The sequence below is a fragment of the Piliocolobus tephrosceles genome, chromosome 6 (genome assembly GCF_002776525.5).
Source record: "Piliocolobus tephrosceles isolate RC106 chromosome 6, ASM277652v3, whole genome shotgun sequence".
NCBI classification, from domain to species: Eukaryota; Metazoa; Chordata; class Mammalia; order Primates; family Cercopithecidae; genus Piliocolobus; species Piliocolobus tephrosceles.
In genome coordinates this window covers 124,406,263-124,429,639 of record NC_045439.1, presented here as the reverse complement: position 1 = coordinate 124,429,639, position 23,377 = coordinate 124,406,263, and the positions used below count along the sequence as shown (strand labels likewise).

At 37.1% G+C, this 23,377-nt stretch overlaps 3 gene segments (V, D, J or C); all 3 read left to right on the top strand.

Annotated features, from left to right (window-relative positions):
• Positions 1-23,377, top strand: part of LOC111554712 — a 729,812-nt gene that overhangs the window by 38,752 nt on the left and 667,683 nt on the right.
• Positions 1-23,377, top strand: part of LOC111554720 — a 687,176-nt gene that overhangs the window by 22,418 nt on the left and 641,381 nt on the right.
• LOC111554718 overlaps positions 4,858-23,377 on the top strand; it is a 654,935-nt gene continuing 636,415 nt past the window's right edge. The window contains 2 exon segments of the V gene segment in view: positions 4,866-5,050; positions 5,218-5,502. Coding sequence covers positions 4,999-5,050; positions 5,218-5,502 — 337 coding nt within the window.

Sequence of the window (23,377 nt, the reverse complement as noted above, 5' to 3'; positions counted from 1 at the left end):
GTTCATTTGCAGGTTTGTTATAATAGTATGTTATGTGATGCTAAAGTTTGGAGTTATAATGAATCCATTACCCAGGTAGTGAGCACAGTGCTGAAAAGGTGATTTTTTTTGAATCCTTAACCCCCTCCCTCTGTCCCCTCTCTTGTATTCTCCAGGGTCTACTGTTCTCATTTCTATGACCTTGTGCACCTAATGTTTAGCCCCTACTTATAAGTGAGGACATGTCATATTTGGCTTTATGTTTCAGTGCTAGTTCACTTAGGATAATGGTTTCCAGCCGCATCCATGGCTGCATAGCAGTCCATGTTGTATATGTACCATGATTTCCTTATCAAATCCACTGCTGATGGGCACCTGGGTTGATTCCATGTCTCTGCTATTGTGAATAGTGCTGTGACGAACATATAGGTATGCATGTCTTTGGTAGGATGGTTTATTTTCCTTTGGGTATATAGCCAGTAGTGGAATTGCTGGGTGGAATCATAGTTGAACTCTCAGTTCTTTGAGAAATCTCCGAATTGCTGTCTACAGTTGCTGAACTGATTTACATTCCCACCAACAGTGTGTAAGTGTTCCCTTTTCTCCACAGCTTCATCAACTTCTGCTGTTTCTTTTGGCTTTTTAACAAAAGCCAAACATTGTGATTTTGGCTTGCATTTCTCTGGTGATTAGTGATGAACATTTTTTTCATGTGTTTCTTGGCCACTTGTATATATTTTTTTTTTTTGAGAAGTATCTGAAGAACATTATTTTCATGTGAAGTTTTGAACATCCATGTTTTAACATACAGGATAATACTGAAATTAACTTTTTTTTTTTTTTTTTGCGACAGAGTATCACTCTGTCACGCAGGCTGGAGTGCAGTGGTGCGATCTCAGCTGACTGCAACCTCCGCCTCCTAGGTTCAAGTGATTCTTCTGCCTCAGCCTCCTGAGTAGCTGAGATTACAGGCCCCTGCCACCATGCCCGGCTAATTTTTATATTTTCAGTAGAGGTGGTGTTTCACCAAGTTGGTCAGGCTGGTCTTGAACTCCTGACCTTGTGATCCACCTTCCTCGGCCTCCCAAAGTGCTGGGATTACAGACGTGACCCACCGCGCTTGGCCTGAAATTAATTTTTTAATAATTAAAGACACAGTGAAAAAATGAATAAACAAGGATTGTGAATTCTATCTATATCATTAAACCATTTCCAGTTTTTTATACAGCTTCCACAAGTCACTAAAAATTTCAGAGGAAACATTAAAACAGCACTGTATAAATTTACATTGAAAATTGAGTTCAGATGTACATAAAACTGATTTGTGGTAAGAAATAAATTGTTTTAGAAAAATTGTTTCACAGGGACCATCAACCATTGATTTACTAAAATTTATATTTCAATTAATCTGTCAGATAATTATGCTAACGTTGTCACAGTATATAAAATACTTTTAAGAGCTCCAGTATCAGTTGCGTCAGCAGAAATATCCTTCTCACAGTCAGAAATGAAAAATTCTAGTTAAGATCTTGTATTTAATAAGAGCACTTGACATTGCTTTCATTTATATGCTTAAAAATGAAGTTGCTCCAGGCATGAATTTTGCTAACTTCATAAATTAATTTGCAGAAAAGTGAGCCATAAAATTTTATTAATTAAGATATCGTATTAAAGTGTTATATTAATTTATGATACCAAATTTTTAAACCAATTTTATGTTTTTTCTTATGTATCATTATAAAACCTATTGTGTTTTATAAGTAATAAAATATTTTAAGAAAAAAACTTTTACATTTTATTACCTAATGGTCATTTTTCCAGCTTTTTGAATAAGAAATCCTAAATTTCCGTTTTGCACTGAGTCCTACAAATTTTACAGCCAGCCCAGCTGGGAATCTTGAATCCCCAAGCTAAGTTATGAAGGAGGGATTTTGACGCCTGAAAGCAATCAGGATGTTTGAGAAAGTGCCTTTTGCTTTACATGTTAGTAAACTCCTATACTTCTTCCATGTTCTCCAAGTTGCTGAGGCGTGTGTGCCTGTGTGTGTTTCCTTTAAGACAGACATGATATGTTATGAAGATAAGAAATAGATCTCCAGAAAGGAGAATCCTGCCTCCTGATAGCCCAGCCATGGTGTCCTGCCTCATCTCATTGCTTGTGCTGGCCTTTATACTTAGCAAGTGAAGTCTCATTTTATTTCATTTTACTATGGATTTAGGCTCCCTTTGATCCATCACCTATCACTCATGTTATAGGAGGAATGAAAGCTCACATAGGAACTCATCCAGAGAACCTTGTCTTTGCTTCTGAAGGGGCCCAAGGATTGGTTAGGGTAACCTCAGACCCACTAGATTGCGTATAGATGTGAAAATGGTTTTGGGGTTCCATGACGCGAGACAATTTCTCCTTGCATTCCCGTACTTCACACTGTGCACAACTAGTCCTTAGTAAATATTTGCTCTGTTAAATAGAATAAAATAATTTTACAGCCAGAAAAGCACTTAGAAATCTTTTAGTTCAATTTCACCTTACAAAGAGAGAAACCGTATCCAAGATGCCGGTATGAAACCATTAGATGAGCCGGGAATAGAAAGAAACTGGATTTCCTCCCTTCCTCCTTAGTATTGTTTCCTCTGCCTCATTCCTGCAGGACTGTATTGCTGAGCAAAGTGAAACTGAAGAAAATCCAGCCACTTTGACCTCTGCAGTTTGGGTCTGGGAAAGACTTGGTCCAATCAGTTTGACCATGAGAATGGAAAGTTCCAATTTGTGTAAACATTTGCCACTTTGGGCAAGAAAGATACTCAGGCTGAGCCACTGTTATTCTTTCAGCAAATCAGTCCATGACTCACTGGCTTCTGTAGGAGTGAGCCAAAAGTGAAGGTGCCATCCTCAACCGCTGGATGTATTTCTGAGAATTTTCCTAAAAATAGCAAGGTATATATATACCTTATGGAGGGTGGATATTCCTTGAAAGAAGGATGTGAACATAAGGAGCATCACTCTACATTGTTTAAAAATCATCACTGAAATTGGGAAGCTAAGGGAAACATACCTTATGTAGCTGACAGTTCATGAAAATGCTGGAAAAGCTTTTCTAGGCCAACGCTTTGATAGTAAGTCTGGCAAAATTCAACGAAATAATCGCCAGGCTGAGAATTTTGTCCGGGGCATGGCTATATTCAAGGTACAGTTAATATACGGAATGCTGTGCTCCATATGTGTGGTCATATTCAGACCATTACATTCAGTTCTGAATGCCATGACTCAAAAGGACAGATATTAACCTATGTATCTGTCTCCAAGAAAAAAGTAATTTGCTCAATAAAGATTTGATAATTGTATTGTATGTGGAATGAGTGAGATAACTGAAGATCCTTAGAATGGAGAAATTTCATATATGTAAAAACACACATTATATAAATACATATATATTTATGTATTGAGTTGATTCTTAATCATAGCTGTCTGAAAATATTGAAGAGTGTGAGGTGTGAATAAATAATTAGATTTAGTCTCTATAACTCTGGGAGACTAGAGAGTACAAATCACAGGAAAGGGGCTTTCCTCCTAGAAATGAGATAGTCTTGGTTTCCCAGGTAGCATTTCTCACGATCAGTATTTTACTCTCAGTTTTCTATTTGTACTATTCCACTAATAGACACAGGAAATACATAGCCTTCCATTAATTTATTCTTACAGAAGTAATTTTAAAATATCAAATATTAAAGTAGATTAGAAAGTTCTTTTTTTTTTTTGGTAGAAAGAGATAAACCTGGAAATATACAGGACTGAAGGACTTTCTCAATATCTTGGAGAAAAACATTACGGCGGAGTTTGGGAGAAAAATGATAGATATGGAATCTGTGCCAGCAATGGCTGAGGCAACAGCAGTTCATGACAGAAGAGTTGGCTCGTACTTTAGAGGAAATTCCACTAAAGATATGAGTCAGTCACTGTATTTAAGGACATATCATATTGATATCATCCACTTTGATATCAAAAAATAAAATTATTTCAACAATAAAGTTACATATGGTTACATTTTTTGAATCTGCAGCCTGATGTTTTCTCAGAATTTCTTCTTGTTTTTTTCAATGCTTTGCCGAAAGCAAGACACATAGCAATAGGAAAAGACTTCTTAAAATATGTTAGATTTCTCCTCACAAACCAGCCCAGTCAGTGGGTCAAACTATTCCTGTTGTTGGAGTATTAATAACTCATGGAACTTGTCCCCCTCCTCCTTTATCATTGTACTTTAATTTTTTATTTTTTATTAAAGCCATCTTTACTGAAGAAATATTCAACACTTTGATTGTTGGTGCTATCAATTCTCTGAGAATAGCAAGGTCATGGCCAAGACCAGGCTTGGAGAAGCAGAACCTGAGATAATATGCACTTGAAATATTGAGTGGTCCTCTCTCTTTTGCTCTGATCTTTGGCTTACATATTGCTTAAAGAAAGAATTTTTCTCCATAACAAGGAAGTCATGATGGTAGACTTAACCTAAAAGGAAGGCATTATTTTTTCTTTGTTTATGTATTTTCTTAATTTCAAACATATAAACTCAGCCCATCATTGAATAAACATCAACAGCATCTACTTCTTTATAATTTATGAATAGTGAATCAGTAGTGTGCATAATTATAGAGTTAGATGTCTACATTCTTACCGTGCATTTAATCTCTGACTGAACACCCAGTTTGTTTGGCTCTGCTGCTTTTGTGCACCTGAGTGCCTCATAGGGTTAGAGAAAAACATTCAACCAGCAAGTTCAGTAGTTAGGGATGTGACCACAAGATGGTAGTGCTCCACTGCTGAGGCAGAATAGAGGGTTCATTTAGTGCGTCCCGAATGAATAGGTTCATGGTAGAAGCAGAGCCTTTTTCTTATTGGTTGGGTACACAACGTGAGAAATCCCTATGGTTGTTAGAGGAGAGAAGGGACAACCTGATGATAGAAGTAACTCTTATAACTGGAGGTTGCAGGTCAATGACTGATCTTAATTGGGAAGAACAATGATGACATCCATTCGAGCTGTATTTATATTCTTGTGGCTGCAGCTGGACTGTGAGTTGAGGGTATTTGGGTAACAGAGTATATTAGTGAATATTCTTTAGAAGTTCAAAGTGGAGACTTGTTTTATTCAGGTTTCCTCTCTTTAGTATGAAAAATAATTCTAGAGAGTAATGACCTAACAATCCCTCTTTTTTCTCTGATTTTTTCTTTCTGCATAGCGGTGAATGGAGAGAATGTGGAGCAGCATCCTTCAACCCTGAGTGTCCAGGAGGGAGACAGCTCTGTTATCAAGTGTACTTATTCAGACAGTGCCTCAAACTACTTCCCTTGGTATAAGCAAGAACTTGGAAAAGGACCTCAGCTCATTATAGACATTCGTTCAAATGTGCATGAAAAGAAAGACCAAAGAATTACTGTTTTATTGAACAAGACAGCCAAACATTTCTCCCTGCACATCACAGAGACCCAACCTGGAGACTCAGCTGTCTACTTATGCGCAGCAAGTACACATTGCTTCCCAGGCACCTGCTACCCATACACAAACCTGAGACTGGAACTGAAGCTGCAACCCCTTTCCTTTGTCATAGACCTTCAAGTATAGCATTTGTCATATTGTTTGTTTGCAAGTTGAAACTAACATATTGACATTAAAAGCATATAATGAAAAGGTTAGGTTCAAGGTGACATGGAAAGGTTTAGGGCATTTTGTTGGCTGATTGTTGCCTAATGAATTCTTTTTTCTAACATTTATATTATTGTATATGTTTAAGGTATGCAACATGATGTTTTGACATACATAGTAAAAAATGAAGAGTCAGATGAAGAGATGTCTAGGGCAAGGTGTAGGGGAGGGGATGCCGAGCTTCCATGCCTTCTCTGGCTGTGCCTCCCTCCAGGCACCTCCATGTGTTCATTCACAGCAATCAGAAGGCTCTGCTCAGTAGATTCTTAAAGGGAATCATTAAAAAATCTAGGCCTTAAAGATGACTTTACATTTTCCTAAAAATTCAGACTCCTCTGCTATAAATAACCCCTTAATATCAATATTACATCCCTATTATGAATGAGCTTTTCACTCTTGTCTTTTGAAAATCATTTTAGTTATTTGTTCTGATTGTAAAGCATTACATAACAAATATAGAAAATATGTAAAAGGCCAGGCAAGGTGGCTCATGCCTGTAATCTCAGCACTTTGGGAGGCCTAGGAGGGTGGATCACAAGGTCAGGAGTTCAAGACCAGCCTGGTCAAGATGTTGAAAACCGGTTTCTACTAAAAATACAAGAATTAGGCTGGATGCGGTGGCTCATACCTGTAATCCCAGCACTCTGGGAGTCTGAGGCAGGAGGATCTTGGGGGTTCGAGACCAGCCTGGCCAACATGGTGAAACCCCATCTCTACCAAAAATACAAAAAATTAGCTGGGCATGGTGCTATGCGCCTGTAATCCCAGTTACTTGGGAGGCTGAGGCAGGAGAATGGCTTGAACCTAGTAGGCAGAAGTTGCAGTGAGCCAAGATCACGCCACTGCACTCCAGCTGGGGCGATAGAGCGAGACTCCATCTCAAAAAAACAAAAAAGAAAAAAATGTAAAAAACATAAAATATGAAATTCATAATCCTATACTGAGATATTGTTTTGCTAATATTTGGTTTAGTCGCTTCATAGATTTTTATTATAATTAGAATCAGGATTTTTTTCACTTACTATTATAATATTGTGAATTGAGCACTCTTCATTTTATCATGTCCTCTCCTCATTTATGTTTATTATTTATGTTTAATAAATTTTTATAAGTCACATTAATTTTTATTTTTTTCTTCTCTATACTTGTGGTAAAATATGACATCCCTTTCCACCTGTTGTTTTTTCTTAAGAAAATATGACTGGGGTTTTCCTTTAGAGTCCAGTGAATATATATATTGCTTGTGTGTCTGAGGGAAATTAAGATAGGATGTAATTTGAGAATGTGAGCTTCAGAATAGACTTGACAATCTATTATTTTCAACTCTTATTAATATGCTAGTATTTACTCTCTCATAGAATTTAGAAAGGAGAAATGTGTTAAGTTTTAATAACTGCTGTATCTGCAGAACCCAGCACAATGTTTTTCACACAGTTAATAGTCAGTAGATGTTTGTTTAAAAAAAAAGAAAAAAGTTAATTATGCTACAGTAGTCAAAATTTTAATTTAGCCTTTGTGGTTAAATTAAACTTAAAAATTGATTTTTGAAGTATAAAACTTCTTAGAAATGTATGTTTGATTACCTGATTATTCAAGAACATAACATTTTTCATTTTTCTATGTCTTTCTCCCTGAAGCTTTATTGTTTTCTGATAAACTTATTCCTACACATTTAATTTTTATTGCCACCTTTATCTTTCTTTCTGTGGTAAATGGGAATTTTTTTACATACATTTTTCAGCTATCTTACTCAATTCCTTTTTTTTCTTTGAGATGTAGTCTAACTCTATCACCCAGACTGGAGTGCAGTTGCGCGATCTTGGCTCACTGCAACCTCTGCCTCCTGGCCTCCCAGGTTCAAGAGATCTAATGCTCACTGCAACCTCTGCCTCCCGGGTTCAAGAGATTCTCCTGCCTCAGCCTCCTGAGTAGCTGGGACTACAGGTTTGAGCCACCATGCCCAACTAATTTTTTGTGTTTTTAGTAGAGACAGGGTTTCACATGCCCAGCTAATTTTTTTGTATTTTTAGTAGAGATGGGGCTTCACCATGTTGGCTAGGATGGTCTTGATCTCCTGACCTCGTGATCTGCCTGCCTTGGCCTCCCAAAGTGCTGGGATTACAGGCGTGAGCCACTGCGCCAAGCCTAATTTTTGTATTTTTAGTAGAGACGGGGTTTCACTATGTTAGCCAGGCTGGTCTCGAACTCCTGACCTCAAGTGATCCACCTGCCTCGGCCTCCCAAAGTGCTGGGATTACAGGCATGAGCCACCGCGACTGGCCCTATCTTACTCAATTCTTATTAGTGATTACAACAGGCCTTTGGACCAATGGTTAATTTACAGACAGCTTGCTACAAATCTCCCTACCTCATTTTCATGTTTTGACTGAATCGAACTTTACTACCACAATTTCTTTTAAAAGAGTTATATCTTTTAGTGTTGTAGATAAATCAGTGGAAATAAAGAAGGTGTATAAATAATTAATTCCCTATTTCTCCTACCTGTGGTCAAGGGTAGGCTAATTTCAAGATTTCTTTTATTCTTCCTAAGGATGGATCTAATCAGCAATTGGCATAAGGAGAATAATTCCTCCTGGCTGAGTTATGGCTGTTATGGCTTGTTCTTATAGATGTTTATTATTTATGTTTAATAAATAATATTTGATTGAACCAACTCCTATAATCAGAGTTAAACATATCAAGTTTAGTTGTACCAACTCTACCCTAAATTTTTATCAATAGATATTTTTCTAACATTTTAAGGCTAAGTTTATTGATCGAAATTTATTTTAGTCATCTTAATTGGGTATGGTTAATACTTGGATTTTCTCAGGAGTATTATAGGGAAAGTAATTGGATTAAATTAGGGTTAAAACAGCTGGGCAACAAAGGTCAGCTGTTCCTTGTCTCTTCCAGCTCTGATGGCTGTCTGCATGTCTTGGCTTGTGGCTCCATCACTCTGATCTCTGCCTCTGTGGTTGCACTGCTTCTCTTCTTCTGTCATCTCCGTCTGCCTCCCTATTATAAGTATGCACGTGATTACATTTAAGGCCCATATAATATAGGATAACTTCTCATCCCAGGATCTTTTATTTAATCATATCTGCAATGTCTTTTTTCCCTTGGCTATGTAAGATAACTTTGATGGATTCCAGGGACTGGGGCTTAACTTTTTTGAAGCCCTTATTTTTCCTACCACAGTTGGCATGCCTGGTGCTATCTTTTTCACAAGTTGAGAAAGAAAATCAGAATTCCAGATAGAAAAATAGAAATCACATCAATTGCTTTATTTCATTTTCTCAATTTTTACAATTTTCAGTTTTTAAATTACCACATAAAAATGAACACATTTTGATATGCAGTTCAATGTGTGAAATTTGAATTTTGATATATTGTATAGTTTGATATAACCATTACATAATTATGGTACGAAACAGATTGCTCACCCCAAAAACTCCTTTGCGCTGTCTGTGTGAAATCACACCTTCTCCATCTCAAACTCCTTGCAAATTGTGGTCTGTTCTTTTATATTTTTATCTTTTTCTGGATGTCACATGGATGGAATTGTACAATATATATCTTTTGAAAAGTCTGAATCTTGGTTAGAGAAAGCACACACCATTGGGCACATACATGATCATCATCTCCGCTACTACTCTGTTATTTCTATACCTGAATGTTTTAAACTTTTGTCATGTTGTAGGAATAACTCAGCATTTCAAATGTTTCAGTTTCTTTGGAGGCTTGATTTACAGTTTAAAGAAATACTATGGCAAGTATAGTGTTTAAGGAAACAGTATGGCAATTGATAATGGAGAGGTTCAGTTGAGGATTGAACCAACTCCTATAATCAGAGTTAAACATATCAAGTTTAGTTGTACCAACTCTACCCTAAATTTTTATCAATAGATATTTTTCTAACATTTTAAGGCTAAGTTTATTGATTGAAATTTATTTTAGTCATCTTAATTGGGTATGGTTAATACTTGGATTTTCTCAGGAGTTGGCATAGAATGACATATCTCACAATTATTTAAATTTTTTGCACTAGCTGTGGCTTTGTAGAGGTGAAAAGTGTTAGGGTGGTTATCACCTCAAGTAAAGACTGTACCTAAGCAAATTGTGTTATTAATGAAAGAACAAAGTAGAAAAAAATTACAGATATATGCAACATTGTACCATTAAAGTTGAAAAATACCACTAAAAGGATGAAAAACAAAAGAATGCAAGGATAGTATAAAAGCCAGTGGTTCCATCATCTAGATAATACTGTTCGATTATACGTGGATGGAGCTGTCTACTTTATCCACCTACACATGTGTTTCAATGACCTCAGTCTGCACTCATTTTCTGAAAAGCCCCTAAAGAGTCTCTGAAGAAACTCAATTTAATATCTGTGATGTGAATGACTTCTCAATTCTCATCATTTAAGGATGGATAATGTCAAGCTAATTGGTAAAAAGTAACCACAGATCAATTCCTCATACTTTGTTAAATTGGTAATAAATAGTACCTAATAAGGTCATTTTCACAAGGTTGAAAGGCAGTCTTTCTCTGGAATTTTTTTCCAAATACCAACTCATCCGGGCTTAGGTCATATAAAGCCTGATTAAATGAAAGGCCAGGAAAGAAAACTGTACCTGTTGGTATAAGGACTGAGTATAATGGGTTTATTTATCTGGATAAGTTTGTGAAAGAATGAACTGTATATGATTCCAGATACTAGGAGTAATACGGACCTACAAGTCACCAGTTGATAGTAAGACAACCTGTGACGTCAGGGTGAACAACTCAGGGCCATGAGAGTGAAGGGTAATAATGTATTAGGTCATGCAAGTTCAAGGATATCTGATACCGTAATTAATTTTAGTTTTAATATTTCTCATGTGTTGTGTCTCCATTTATAGAGGATAAAGAGGGGATAAGAAAAGAGAAGTTCTGAGTGAGGGCAAAACATTATACAATTGTCCCAGAAAAATATTTTCCCCTATATATAGATAATTTGAAATGTCACAGGTAGGAACACAAAATTAAATTGATGTTCAGCCATTGTGAGCTTTGTGTATTTCTCACAAGAGAGTGCTTCAACCCATGTAGAAAATAAAACAACTCTTACTAGTGCATACTCATAACTCCCTAGGGAATACAATTGTCTAAAACCCCTTTGGAGATATTCAACTGTTTCCTTATGACAGTATTCCAGTTCATATTCTAGTTTTACACTTTTCATGGAATCTTATAGGTTTCAAAAAAGGCATGAACTGGCCACCTCCTGTGTTATCCTAGAAAAGTTTTCCCCCAACTACTTGTATAATATTGCAGCCAATACATCCCTACTGTGATGGGTTGTCTCTGGAAGGTTGCTAAAATGAGTATTCATTGGAGATCATTTGGTTCTACCAGGCAGCCTTTCTGGCCTTGATATATCTTATGCTCACTGATCAAACAAATCAATAATTGATCTAAGATGTAGTCACTAAATTTTTCCATGGATTTTTCTTCATGTTCTGTAAGAGGTACTTGCATGAGGATGTTAGTCAGAAAGGCATGTTTAGCATGATTCTCTGCTTATATATTTTTTTTGCCTAGCTTCTATAGTGTCTTTCATACTTTGGAACTTTGTCTTTCTTCGAGTAGTATCAAGACATCAAATAATTTTTGTATCTGGTTTCCATTTTTTATAGTGAAACATGAGATGTATGAAAAGATTAAGAAGGTTAAGAAATCTCATCATCTCCATAGTGTTTCAGAGTTGTGAACTATGTTAAAACATACAGACTATCACTGTATATATTTTTCATAATTGCACATAGCAAAGAGAAAGCCACAAATTCAGTTACTTTAATTTATTTTGCTTCTTCTAAGGAATTAGATTTTATAATGGAGTCCAGAGCAGTAAATGCATTATAAGCCTCTTGTTATTTCTTTTCAATTTTGAAGATAAGACATTAAAAACAAAATTAATTCAGAATTAGGTATGAGACTGTCCAAAATATCTGTTCTGGGATGGACACTTCTTGAGTGACAGAAATATAATCATAAGATTCATTGATTGAGAAGTGTAATGGAGTTAAACACTATGAAGAGAAATTAATAATACTGTATAGTTAGTCCACCAAATGGTAGAAAAATGGTTGTTTTTACAGAGTAGATCATTTGTGCTCTATGTGGCATCATAAGATTTAGTGGTGATTTCAGTGAAAGATCTGGAGATGCTTCAACAAATTTAGACAAAGCTGAAATCATTTTAAGACAAGGAGGATAAGCTATAATCTTTATATTAAGAGATAGGCTATAATAGGCAATGAGTCTTTGTTGTTTTTAACGTAATTGAGTAACATCCCTAGGACATGGCCTTACTGCTAATGTTCACAGAAAGGAAAGGCTTATCACAATCAATTTTCCTATAATAGTTTTTTCTGGGGAGACATACGGAGACACCTAGGATTCATACCTTTCAGAAGTGGATGTACAGAATCTAGTGGCTTGCTGTGGCTCATTTGGGGTCTCAGATGACATAATAAAGATACATAAACTCAAAGGTTTGATAACTTAATGATTAGAGTCCAGTGTCTAATAGGGCCTGTGAAAACAGAGCTGGGCTGTCTAAACTAATATGAAAAAAGAAGAAAACTTTTAAGGTAGGACTCAATGTCTGAGGGCTTCATTCTAAACTCTTAGAAAAGAAAGATTAGTTTTTTTCTGTGTAGAAAAGAGAAAGAGGGATTAGTTTTTTCCTGCCATTTGTTCCCAACATAAGCAACTGGACAGACTTTGGGAATAGGAGAAATATTGCTATATTAACAGGTAGATCTGACGATTTGCAGTGATTAGTGCAAACAGCTTTACCTTCTTAGCATAATGTGATGAATTTCTACCTTAGGAGAAACAACAACATACATAGATGTGAGGATACATAATTATTACATCTTCCGTTGTCTTCATAATTCATTACATGTAGTATTTTAAAATAAGTGCCAACCTCTTAACCTCATTGCTCAATTCCATCACAGATGCAATGACTGAACATAGCAATCAATCGAATTATCAATTTCCCTTCCAACCCGACCGTGTTTATTTTCATATTTAAGTTATTTAGTATCAAATTAAGGGTGGGTAAGTGCCAAAGGAAGTTTGCATTGGGTGAGGTTCTTAGCCAGTACATACAGAAGTGTTAGAGAACACACACTAGCTTGCTACACCGGAAAACCCCTGTTCCCTATTCCGGGGCAGCAGCAGCAGCGCATAGTCCAGTAACTCTTCTCTTACTTCATCAGACTCACCTCACAATGCAGAGCGAGCCCTGAATTTTAAGAAGAACAAAATATATTCTGTCTAGAGAAAGAACTAAACATGTTGCTCTCCAGCTGCCTGAGGGTGATCACAGCTTCAATGTGGCTAGGTATGGATGCCCCTGGTGGGAACGGTCTTCCTCTAAGACCTAAGGACTGGGAAATGTCTTATCAAAACTTTGGTACAGAAGAAGTAACAGGGTGTAAAAGTAGAATTTCTTTGTTCCACGTTACTCATCCCTAAACTTTTGGTTCTTTGTTTTCTCTTTCAGAATCTGGTTTTGCTGACAAGCAACTCAAGTCAAACCATCAGTATTGGTGCATGACAAGGAGACTGTGACTCTGGACTGCAATTATGACACTAGTGCTGGAAGTTATAGTCTGTTCTGGTACAAGTAGCCCAGGAGTGGGGAGATGATTTTCCTTATTCATCAGGACTCACGATCTGCAATATGCAATAGGTCACTACTCATTGAATTTGCAGAAGACAAGCAAATCCATCAACTTGTCATCTCCACTTCACAACTGGAGAACTCAGTGATGTGCTTTTGTGCACTGAAAGAGGCTACAGTGAGAGAACTGTTGGAGGGAGGTGCACAAAACCCCAAGGGTCTGCTTGAGATATCCACCTCCTGGAGAGACCAAAGAAAGGATTCACCATCACAGACAGGAAGTGGCTATGGTTGTGACAGCACAGGTGTAGCATCAGAGGAAAACGCTCTAAGAAAATACCTCGCTAGGCTCATAGACCATTTTCAGAGTTATCATTCATCAAAAACATCCTAATCCCTGAGTCTTTGGTTTGAAGTTAGACATACCAAACCAAATTTTTGACCAACGATTGAAGAGAAAGAACTGCCACTATAAGCAATTTGCCATTTGGCCACTAGATTGAGCTGGAAGAATTGGCTAAGGTAATTCAGAAACATATGACTGAAAGATGAATAAAAATAAATTCAACACTCTTTGTGAATTGTTGAATTTTCAGATCACTTTATTCAATAAATGCTAGGTGTCTTCAAAAAGTTTGTGGAAAAAGGAAATTGCATATTATGAAAAACTATGCATGGATTTCAAACTTTTTTGCACCAAAATAAACTTATACTAAGTTGTTATAACATATCTGCACAGAATTTAATTTGAGGCACTAAGAAGGATAAGACATCAGTTTGAAAGGCACCCCTATCAGAGCAACATGAATTCTGTTAAGCAAGAACAAACATTAAATTTATGGTGAAACTTCGGTGGAAGAAGGGTGAAATCATTGATGCGTTATGAAAAATTTATAGGCTCAACACCCCAATAAAATCGCCATCCTATCGTCCGTCCGTTCTTAAACAAAATGGATAATTTGTTTAAGAATAGACAAGAGGGACTGGGTGTGGTGGTTCACGCCTGTAATCCCAGCACTTTGGGAGACCGAGATGGGTGGATCATGAGGTTAGGAGTTTGAGACCAGCCTGACCAACAGGGTGAAACCTCGTCTCTACTAAAAATACAAAAATTATCTGGGTGTGGTGGTGGCACATGCCTGTAATCCCAGCTACTCAGGAGGCTGAGGCAGGAGAATTGCTTGAACCCAGGAGGCAGAGGTTGCAATGAGCCGAGATAGCGCCACTGCACTCCAGTCTGAGCGACAGAGTGAGACTCCGTCTAAAAAAAAAAAAAAAAAAAGGACAAGAGGATGCTGATGAAGCCCACAGTGGCAGACATTCCACAACAATTTGTGAAGAAAAAATTAACCATATGTGCCCTAATCGAAAAGGACCGATGATTAACAGTGGAAACAATAGCCAACACTATAAATGTTTCAATTGGTTTAGCTCACACAATTCTGACTGAAAAATTCAAGTTGAGCAAACTTTGTACTTGATGGGTGTCAAAACCAGTATGCTCAGATGAGCTCCAGATAAGAGCAGAGCTTTCAATGGAAATTTTGAACAAGTGGGATAATGATCCTGAACAATTTCTTCAAATAATTAGAACAGGAGATGAAACATGGCTTTATCCTTATGATTCTGAAGATAAAGCACAATTAAAGCAATGATTACCAAGAGGTGGAGGTCCAGTCAAAGTAAAAGTTTTTTTGCAATGCTCACAGCATTTTGTTTATTGAATTTCTGTAGGGTCAAAGAATGATAGCATCTGCTTATTAGAAGAATGTTTTGAGAAAGTTAGCCAGAGCTTTAGCAGAAAAATGCCTGGGAAATCTTCACCAGAGAATCCCTTTCCACCATGACAATGCTCCAACTTATTTCCTCTCATCAAGCAAGGACAATTTTAGACAAGTTTCTGTGGGAAATCCACCTCACAGTGCTGATTTGGCTCCTTCTGACTTCTTTTTGTTTCTTAATCTTAAGAACATCTTTAAAGGGCACCAATTTTCTTCAGTTAATAATGTAAAAAAGACTGCATTGACTTGGTTCAATTGGTGCCGAATCATCTACTAAGTAAGCAAGAAGAATACATATTCACCGAGAACAAATATGTATCCCGTATGTGTACAATGTACTGTATTAGGACCTTTGACTATACTGATAGTAGTAGAAAATGTTACTCTTAAGCAGAATTAACTTACCTGAAAAATCTTACAAAGTAATCGAGGAATAAGATGAAATGCATGAAAACTTAACCAATAGATAAAATTCCAAGTATGTAGGTGATTAAGTTTTAGGGGTATTTTTAGGAGAATAATGTGACACAGAAAAGACAAAAGTAAGCATCATGGAGAGATAGAAAACTTAGGCATTAAATGACAGACACACATCATTCATTATACACTTACTTATCAAACTCACAATAAGCAACAGTTGTTTTTGTAGGTATGAAGAGTAGAATAATGAATAAAACAGACACATGCAGACACCAAAAGACCTTCCCTCACGAGGTTTAGAACCACAATTGTCTATAGTGTTCACTTGCTTTTACAGGAATATCCAATATAGACATTTAAAATATATCTGTTCCAATACAGGCATTTGTCTTGCCTACTCTAGCGATTGGCAGGTTCCATGTGATGATTACAAGGCATTGTCATTGAAGTACTATTAGTGTATCTGTCATTTACTAAATTATTTGACCGTTGACAAAACTACTTTAACTCAGGCTGCCTAGACATCATCAATTATAATAACAACAACAATCACCTCTCTACATGATTGTAAGGATTGAATTAAATTACATGAATTTAATTAAATGATTGAATTATAGAAGTAGGGAACAATTTTTCACCAATGGTAGATATATTTGGATATAAATGAGATATTGCAACAAGTATAATTTGAAATAAAATAACAAGAACATTTAAGGATAGATAAAGCTTAACCCTCTACTCTCCTGCTATTGGTTATATTATTATATTTTACTATATTTAGGGCTCAGAGTCACTCTTTATTTCACATTGGTCTGATTCCATTCAATTATTTGAACTATTTCTTTATCTCATAGGTCTTATGGGTAGAAAATGAAGCTTTCTTGTTTCAGGTATAACTTAGGGTAAATTCTATGATGGATCTACATGAGTTTTATGGAGCAGGGTTCAGATATAACACCATTTTATACTGAGCTTCAGTGCCAATAACTAGATCTATACCTGGGAGCTTAACAGAGCTCTGCATTGGAAAGGGGAGAAAATAGCTTTTCTAGGTTATATTGGGGGAGGAATCCTTGTTAGTTATTCAATTTACAACTTGCACATACATGGTAGATGCCCAGGAAGTATTAGAGAAGAAAAAAGGAAAGAGAAAAATCTAAGGGACAAATGCTAGATGCAGCTGGCTAAGAATCAGCACCTGGTCCTGCCAGGGTCCTCTCCCATGTTACCTCTTCAGAGATCAGAGAGTGCTGTGCGATCTGTGCATGGGAGAGTAAATCTTGTTTCCGCCTGGATGGGGAGACGCTCAGCTTCCTGCAACAAAGAACTATGAATATGCACTCAGAGAAACAAGAGATTTGGCTTGGTAGTGTTTGAGGGCTCCCAGACCCCAGCCAGAGTCTGAGGGATAAAAATGAAGGAGGCTTTGGGAGTTTCATTCTTGATTTTCTCTTGGGAGCTGTGCTGTGAGTTGCTGGGCTCTGGAAATACGAAAAAGAACAAAGTGTAGTATCTTTTTTAAAAATCTGGAAGTTATAGAATGGTAGTTAGGGCCTCAGTGCTCACCTGTGGGAGTTGTGAAAAGAGAGTGTATCTTCCAAAAGAAGTCAGCCATGAATGAATGTCATCTATCTGTGCTTCTCTGTTTAAACAGGGGTGAACAGACTAAATACGCCGGAGCAGAGTCCTTCATTCCTGAGTATCCAGGAAGGAATGCATGCCATTCTTAACTGTACTTACCGTGAGAGAATGCTCGTCAACTTCCACTGGTTCCAGCAGGATCCTGGGAAAGGACCTGTGTCTTTGACCATAATTCAATGAAGCCAGAAAGAGCAGAGAAACAAACTTTATAGAACTGCTTGGAAAAGAGAAGTTTTATAGTGTTTGGAATATCCCGACCTCTCATCCTGGAGATTCGGCCACCTACTTCTGTGCTTTGCAACACAGCATCTCCCCAGCACCTGCAGCCTGTACCACAACCTGCAGCCAGGACCCTTGACACAGGCCTAGCTTTGCAGGTGGGAGTGAAGTTGTGTTTTTTTTTTTATGTGTCGGGGGAACTTTCTTTACAACCTGTGTCTCCAAACAGAAGTGAAGAATAATGCACCATCTCTCTCATGTGAAGAAGCTGAATTTATATGGAATTGTTTCCTTTTGTCATTATTGAAATTTCATTCCTCAATGTAGACTGTACAGATCCTGGGCCTGCTTGCCCAGAGTCCTTCCACTCCTTTATTGTTTGTTCTGAGAGGTCACATGCTCTGAGTCCATGGAACAAATTTTCCCCTGGTTGTACACTCAGCAGCATTTAACTTATTTTTTCATAATCTTCAAATGATGTTTGCTGTATCTACCCCATAACTTACTTAACAGTAAATTGACTTTTCTATTAAATAGATGCCAAAAATATGTAAAATATTGTCCTTACTTTAATAGTTACTATCAGTGGAACCATTTATATGTTATAAAATGTGTATTGGATGTGCAAGATATTTTTTCCTAATACAAATTAAAATAATGTTACGTATATAACAATCAAAAAGACCGTCTGTGTTCTGCCTAATATGACCTCCTGTGTCAATCACACTTTAGAAAATACATTTCCAACTCATGACTCTCATTTGATAGATGAAAAAAAGCAGACTCCACAGGTATGGCATCACTTTACTCAAAGCATGTGTTGCAGTGAAATGGAAGCCTGGAGTAGAAGCCAGGCATTCTGGCCCCTTGTCAGTTGCTTTTTCCATGAAAGATGTAAAGCGGGATTCGGTGTTTGAAAAAAGGAGTTGTGTGCTGTAATTTTAAACTAAAATTACATTTTCATTACTTGTATGTATATATAAAGATATAAGAAGATATATAAAGACATAAAACACCCAGAAAAATAGAACACACCTATAATTTCATAACCAAGAAATTATAGCTATTATCCTGTAAAAAATTTTTGGTATACATATGCAGCTATATTTTTCTGTAAAAGAGGTTCATAATATATCCAGTATTTATTACCATGCTTGTTTTTCTCAACATCATGTTTAGGTGTCTTCATCCCAGGAAGCATATATTGAAGGCATAGTTTTATTTTATTTTATTTTATTTTTTATTTTTTATTTTTTTTGAGACGGAGTCTCGCTGTGTCTCCCAGACTGGAGTGCAGTGGCGCGATCTCGGCTCACTGCAAGCTCCGCCTCCTGGGTTCACGCCATTCTCCTGCCTCAGCCTCCTGAGTAGCTGGGACTACAGGCGCCCGCCACCACGCCTGGCTAATTTTTTTGTATTTTTAGTAGAGACAGGGTTTCACCATATTAGCTAGGATCTCCTGACCTCGTGATCCACCCTCCTCGGCCTCCCAAAGTGCTGAGATTACAGGCGTGAGCCACCATGCCCGGCCTATTTTATTTTATTTTATTTTCAATCTTTATTTTAGATTCAGGGGGTAGTACATGTGCAGGTTTGTTACCTGAGCATATTGCATGATGCTGAGGTTTGGGGTATAAATGATCCCATCAGCCAGGTACTGAGCATGATACCAACAGTTATTTTCTCAGCCATTGCCCCTTCTCTCCTTCCCCCTCTAGTAGTGCTCAGTATCTATATGTAGTCTTTATGCCCATGTGTACTCAATGTTTAGCTCCCACCCATCAATGAGGACATATGGTATATGGCTTTCTGTTTCTGCAATGATTTCCTTAGGAAAATGACCTCTAGCTGCATCCATGTTGGTGCAAAGGACATGATTTCATTCTTTTTTATGGCTGCAGAGTATTCCATGGTATTTATGTATCACATTTTCTTTTTCCAATCCACTTTTGATGTGCACCCAGAAGGCATAATTTTAAGTGATTTCCTGGTTTCCATTATAGAGATATATTTTTAAAAATTAATCACTTTTGGTATTATTTGCTCTTATACAGTGTTATAGATAATGCTTCTTAAAAACATAATTAAATTTGTAATTTTAATGAAAATGGAGTTGCTTGAATAAAGGAGAACATATAACACTAAATGCCTAATATTCCTGAAGATATATTTCACCAAAGTGTAATTTCAACAGCAGCACATGATGCTCATTTTTCAATACTTCATCAGTTATGACTGTTATTATCTTAAAGTAGCTTCCATTTTATTAAGTAAACACTTTCACAATGTTTTAATTTTCTTTTCTTTTAATGTGTGTGTTTACATATTTTATTATTAAAAATGTGATGAAAAACAGTCCATCACATAGAATAAATATTCTGTCATACAATAAGATATATTTTTTAAAGTTTTGAAAAATACTGTTCTGGCCCACATTACCTTCTGTTAGGCTGGTGCAATTAGGCTGGTACAAATGTAATTGCGGTTTTACCATTTCCTTTCAATGGCAAAAACCGCGATTATTTTTGCACCAACCTAATAACTGATCTCTTTTTTCTCAAGGCAATCTATTCTCCACGTTTTTGCTACTCGAAGTGTGGGCCAGTGCTGTCTGGACTTGTGCCGATTCTCAGGCTCCACCCAAGGCTAACTGAATTTGAATCTGCATTTTGATAACATTCCCAGGTGATTCTATCACTTCAGAGTTTGAGAAGCATCCATCTGATGGGTTGCCAGAACGATTTTTTAAAGTATAAATAAAGAGATGTCTCTAATTGGCAAACATGCTTCAATGGCTTTCTATTGCTACTGGAATAAAATGCAAATTTAGGCTGTGGCATACAAAGATCTGTATCATTCAACCCTCCCCTCTCCCTTCAGCTCTAAACTCTCTTTTCCTGGCTTTCTACGCAGCAAAAACACCGACCTCCTTTCAATTTTCTGAACTTGCCATGTCCTTTTCCACATTTAATCTAACTCTCTCAATCACCTGCAATGCTCTTCCCCCAAATCTTGGTGAGTCTCATTTTCATTCCTCAGGTCTCAGCTCAAATACCACTACCATAGAGAAAACTTCCTGACTTCTGCGGATCATCCTGACTAATGCAGCCATCATAGCCTTTGCCCTAACTCTATTACAACACCCTTGTTATTTTCATTATGGTAATAATCACAATGTACAGTTATATTGTCGGTTACGTGTTTATTGTCAATGTGTTTATTGTCTATATCTCCACCGAGGATACAGGCTTTATGAGGTCGGGGGTATTGCTTGTTTAGTTGATAGCTTTATTCTTAGTGCTTACAATAATGACTGGCCTATAATAGCCAGTCAAAAAATATTCACTGAATGATAAATGGATGGATGTTATTTGGCCCTCCTCTTTCCTTTTTTCCTTCCTCTCAGTCTCACCCTAGCAACTTTGACCTTTTTGTGTGTTCTCTCTGCTTCATTATGTCGGGCAGCTCAGTTCTTTCTCACCCTTGCTCCCAGACTCAAAACCAGCCTTTCTGTGCTCAGTGAACTCTGGTCAAACAGTTAGATCCATTCAGGGTCTCAGCCTTTCCTCACTAAAGTGACCTCACTTTATCAGATGTGATCTGAAGCACTTAGTCAAATCTAAAGGCTAGTAACACATGATGAAATATCTAAATGGAAAAAGAAATACTTAAAACATGTTAGAAAGTGTAAAAGTAACTTCTCAAGTCCAATAATTATGAGCTGAAGTCAAAGTTATAATTCAAATTACTGTAAGAGTAAAAGCCCCTCAGGAAACAAATTCAAATAAATAGCCTTGGTAGACATGTTGTAGATTAGATTTTTAAAAGATCTGGTTTAAAGATATTTATGTTCAAAGGACTGGTTCATAATTACCCTGCTTTTGACCATCTGTGTAGTGGCTGTTAGGCTTCTCACAAGATTAATAGTCATTTGAGTTGGTAACACTAATGTCCCAGAAGGAGTCTTTACTTCATTAAAGTATATTATAAAATTGCTCAAGCATTTTATTGGAAGTGATGGCTAATTACCCATGGGGCTATATACATTACATCCTTCCAGACTAGTTTAGGGAAACTTATCTTTCTAACATGTAGTTCAAGCCTTTACTATAGTAGAGAAGAATGTTATCAGTTCTTGGATTTTTTCCTCTTCCTGCAAGCTAATAAGTGTGTTGTTTCATTGAGGTTGTCAGTAAAGACATGAGACTCCTTAGTCAGAGACAAAGGATTTTGTTACTTATGGCATAGCAAACAGCCTAAACATCAATATGTTCACTTCAGTTACTCTTCCCTTAAGTCCCCAAAAGATGATATAGTGAGTGCTGATGAACAGTTTGCATGCAGTGGTGCTGTGTCATAGCTGAGGAACTCTGAGCTTGGGAAATTTATAGCAACAGTAAACAGTAAGCCAGCTTGCTCTTTGTCGTACAGGGAGGCATTACCTCATCCCTTAAGGTTGCTTGCTGCAAGCCTAACTCTGAAAAGTGGTCCTTGTAGAATGGTCATGGCTTTACACTATTGGCATACCCAGCAGGTCATGTAGGGGTACGACTCACGGTGGACTGTCTTTCAACACTATCCATTCCATGGTCCTGTGCCATGTTAGCTGCTGGAAATTTTTCTTATGGGTATTCCACTCCATCGGTCATTCTAATTAATTTGACTAGAGAGGTAGAGACTAAATGCATAGAATTTGTCTTACACAAGATTTAATTAAGGCTACTGTCAGTAGAACTCTAAGCATGAGGAGGAGACCATCCTGCAATAGCAACCTCAATCATGCCTTATAGGATTCTAGATTCTCCCAGCTGTGAATAAGTCCCAAAGTACAGACAGCTAGGATATAGTGTATTATTTAACATGAGCTACACATGGAAATTTAGACTGACATGCTGATCTTTGTTTTAATTGCCAAAAAGTTAACTATTATTCCCAATATAGAGATCTCCTATGGTCCCTGTTTCCCAGACACGAACATAACCAAAGGTGCCAAGATTAATCTAGTTTGAAATTTATTGCTAGACTTTATTTGGGTCAGCATTAGTTCACTTTGGTTAGGCTATATGAGCAGGGTCAGTGTGTATTTGCAAGCTCTGTAGCCATTCATGGTATAACCCAAGACTGTCCAGACACCAGGGGAAAAATACACATTTGTATGAGTCAGATTGAGAAAATGTTGTGCTGATTCCTGTGTTTTCACACTTAAGAGGATGGGGAATCTGTATTGGGAAGCTACCATTCATGTTGCAGAAATGTTCAGGAGAGGCCATATTCACAGGAGTTTTTCTGTTTTCATGGAACGTGGAAGAAGATGACAAACCAACAGACAACCAAACTGTATTGTTGCCTTGCCAGGAGGTGTGCTTCATCTAGCATACAAAGAGAACATTAATCCTCACCCCCTTCACCTCCAATGGTCCAAGATTGTCCCTTCCTAGGTGCCAGTGTTGTTGCTCTTTTTATCCACAATCACAAAATTTGTTCATTCCATTCTAGTAATTAAGCTTTGCCTTTTTTTGTGGTCAGTTCCTAGTCATACTCAAACCTTTTGTCTAGAACAATAAATAGAGGAAAAAGGTATTTTAGGACTTTTATATATACCCATTTTATTTATCACCTGGGCCCTCGTGGACCATTGTACAATAATTCATAGAGCAGAACACTCAAATTAATGATAGTTAACCTCATAATATATGATCATGTTTGTCCAACAAAATAATCCAGGTGGCTGAACCAGAATTCAGTTTTAACACCATTCTGACCATGTTGCTACCAGGAGAGTATACCTACCAGGCTGTTCTAAGGTTGCTGTTAGGAGAAAAAAAGAAGCATCATGCCTTCCATTTCTAGAACGTTAGAGAAGGTGTACTTTTTTCCATTCATCTTGTTACATACAGCTAATGATTCTGGATATTACAGATGTTCCTTGACTTATAATGGGACTGCATTAT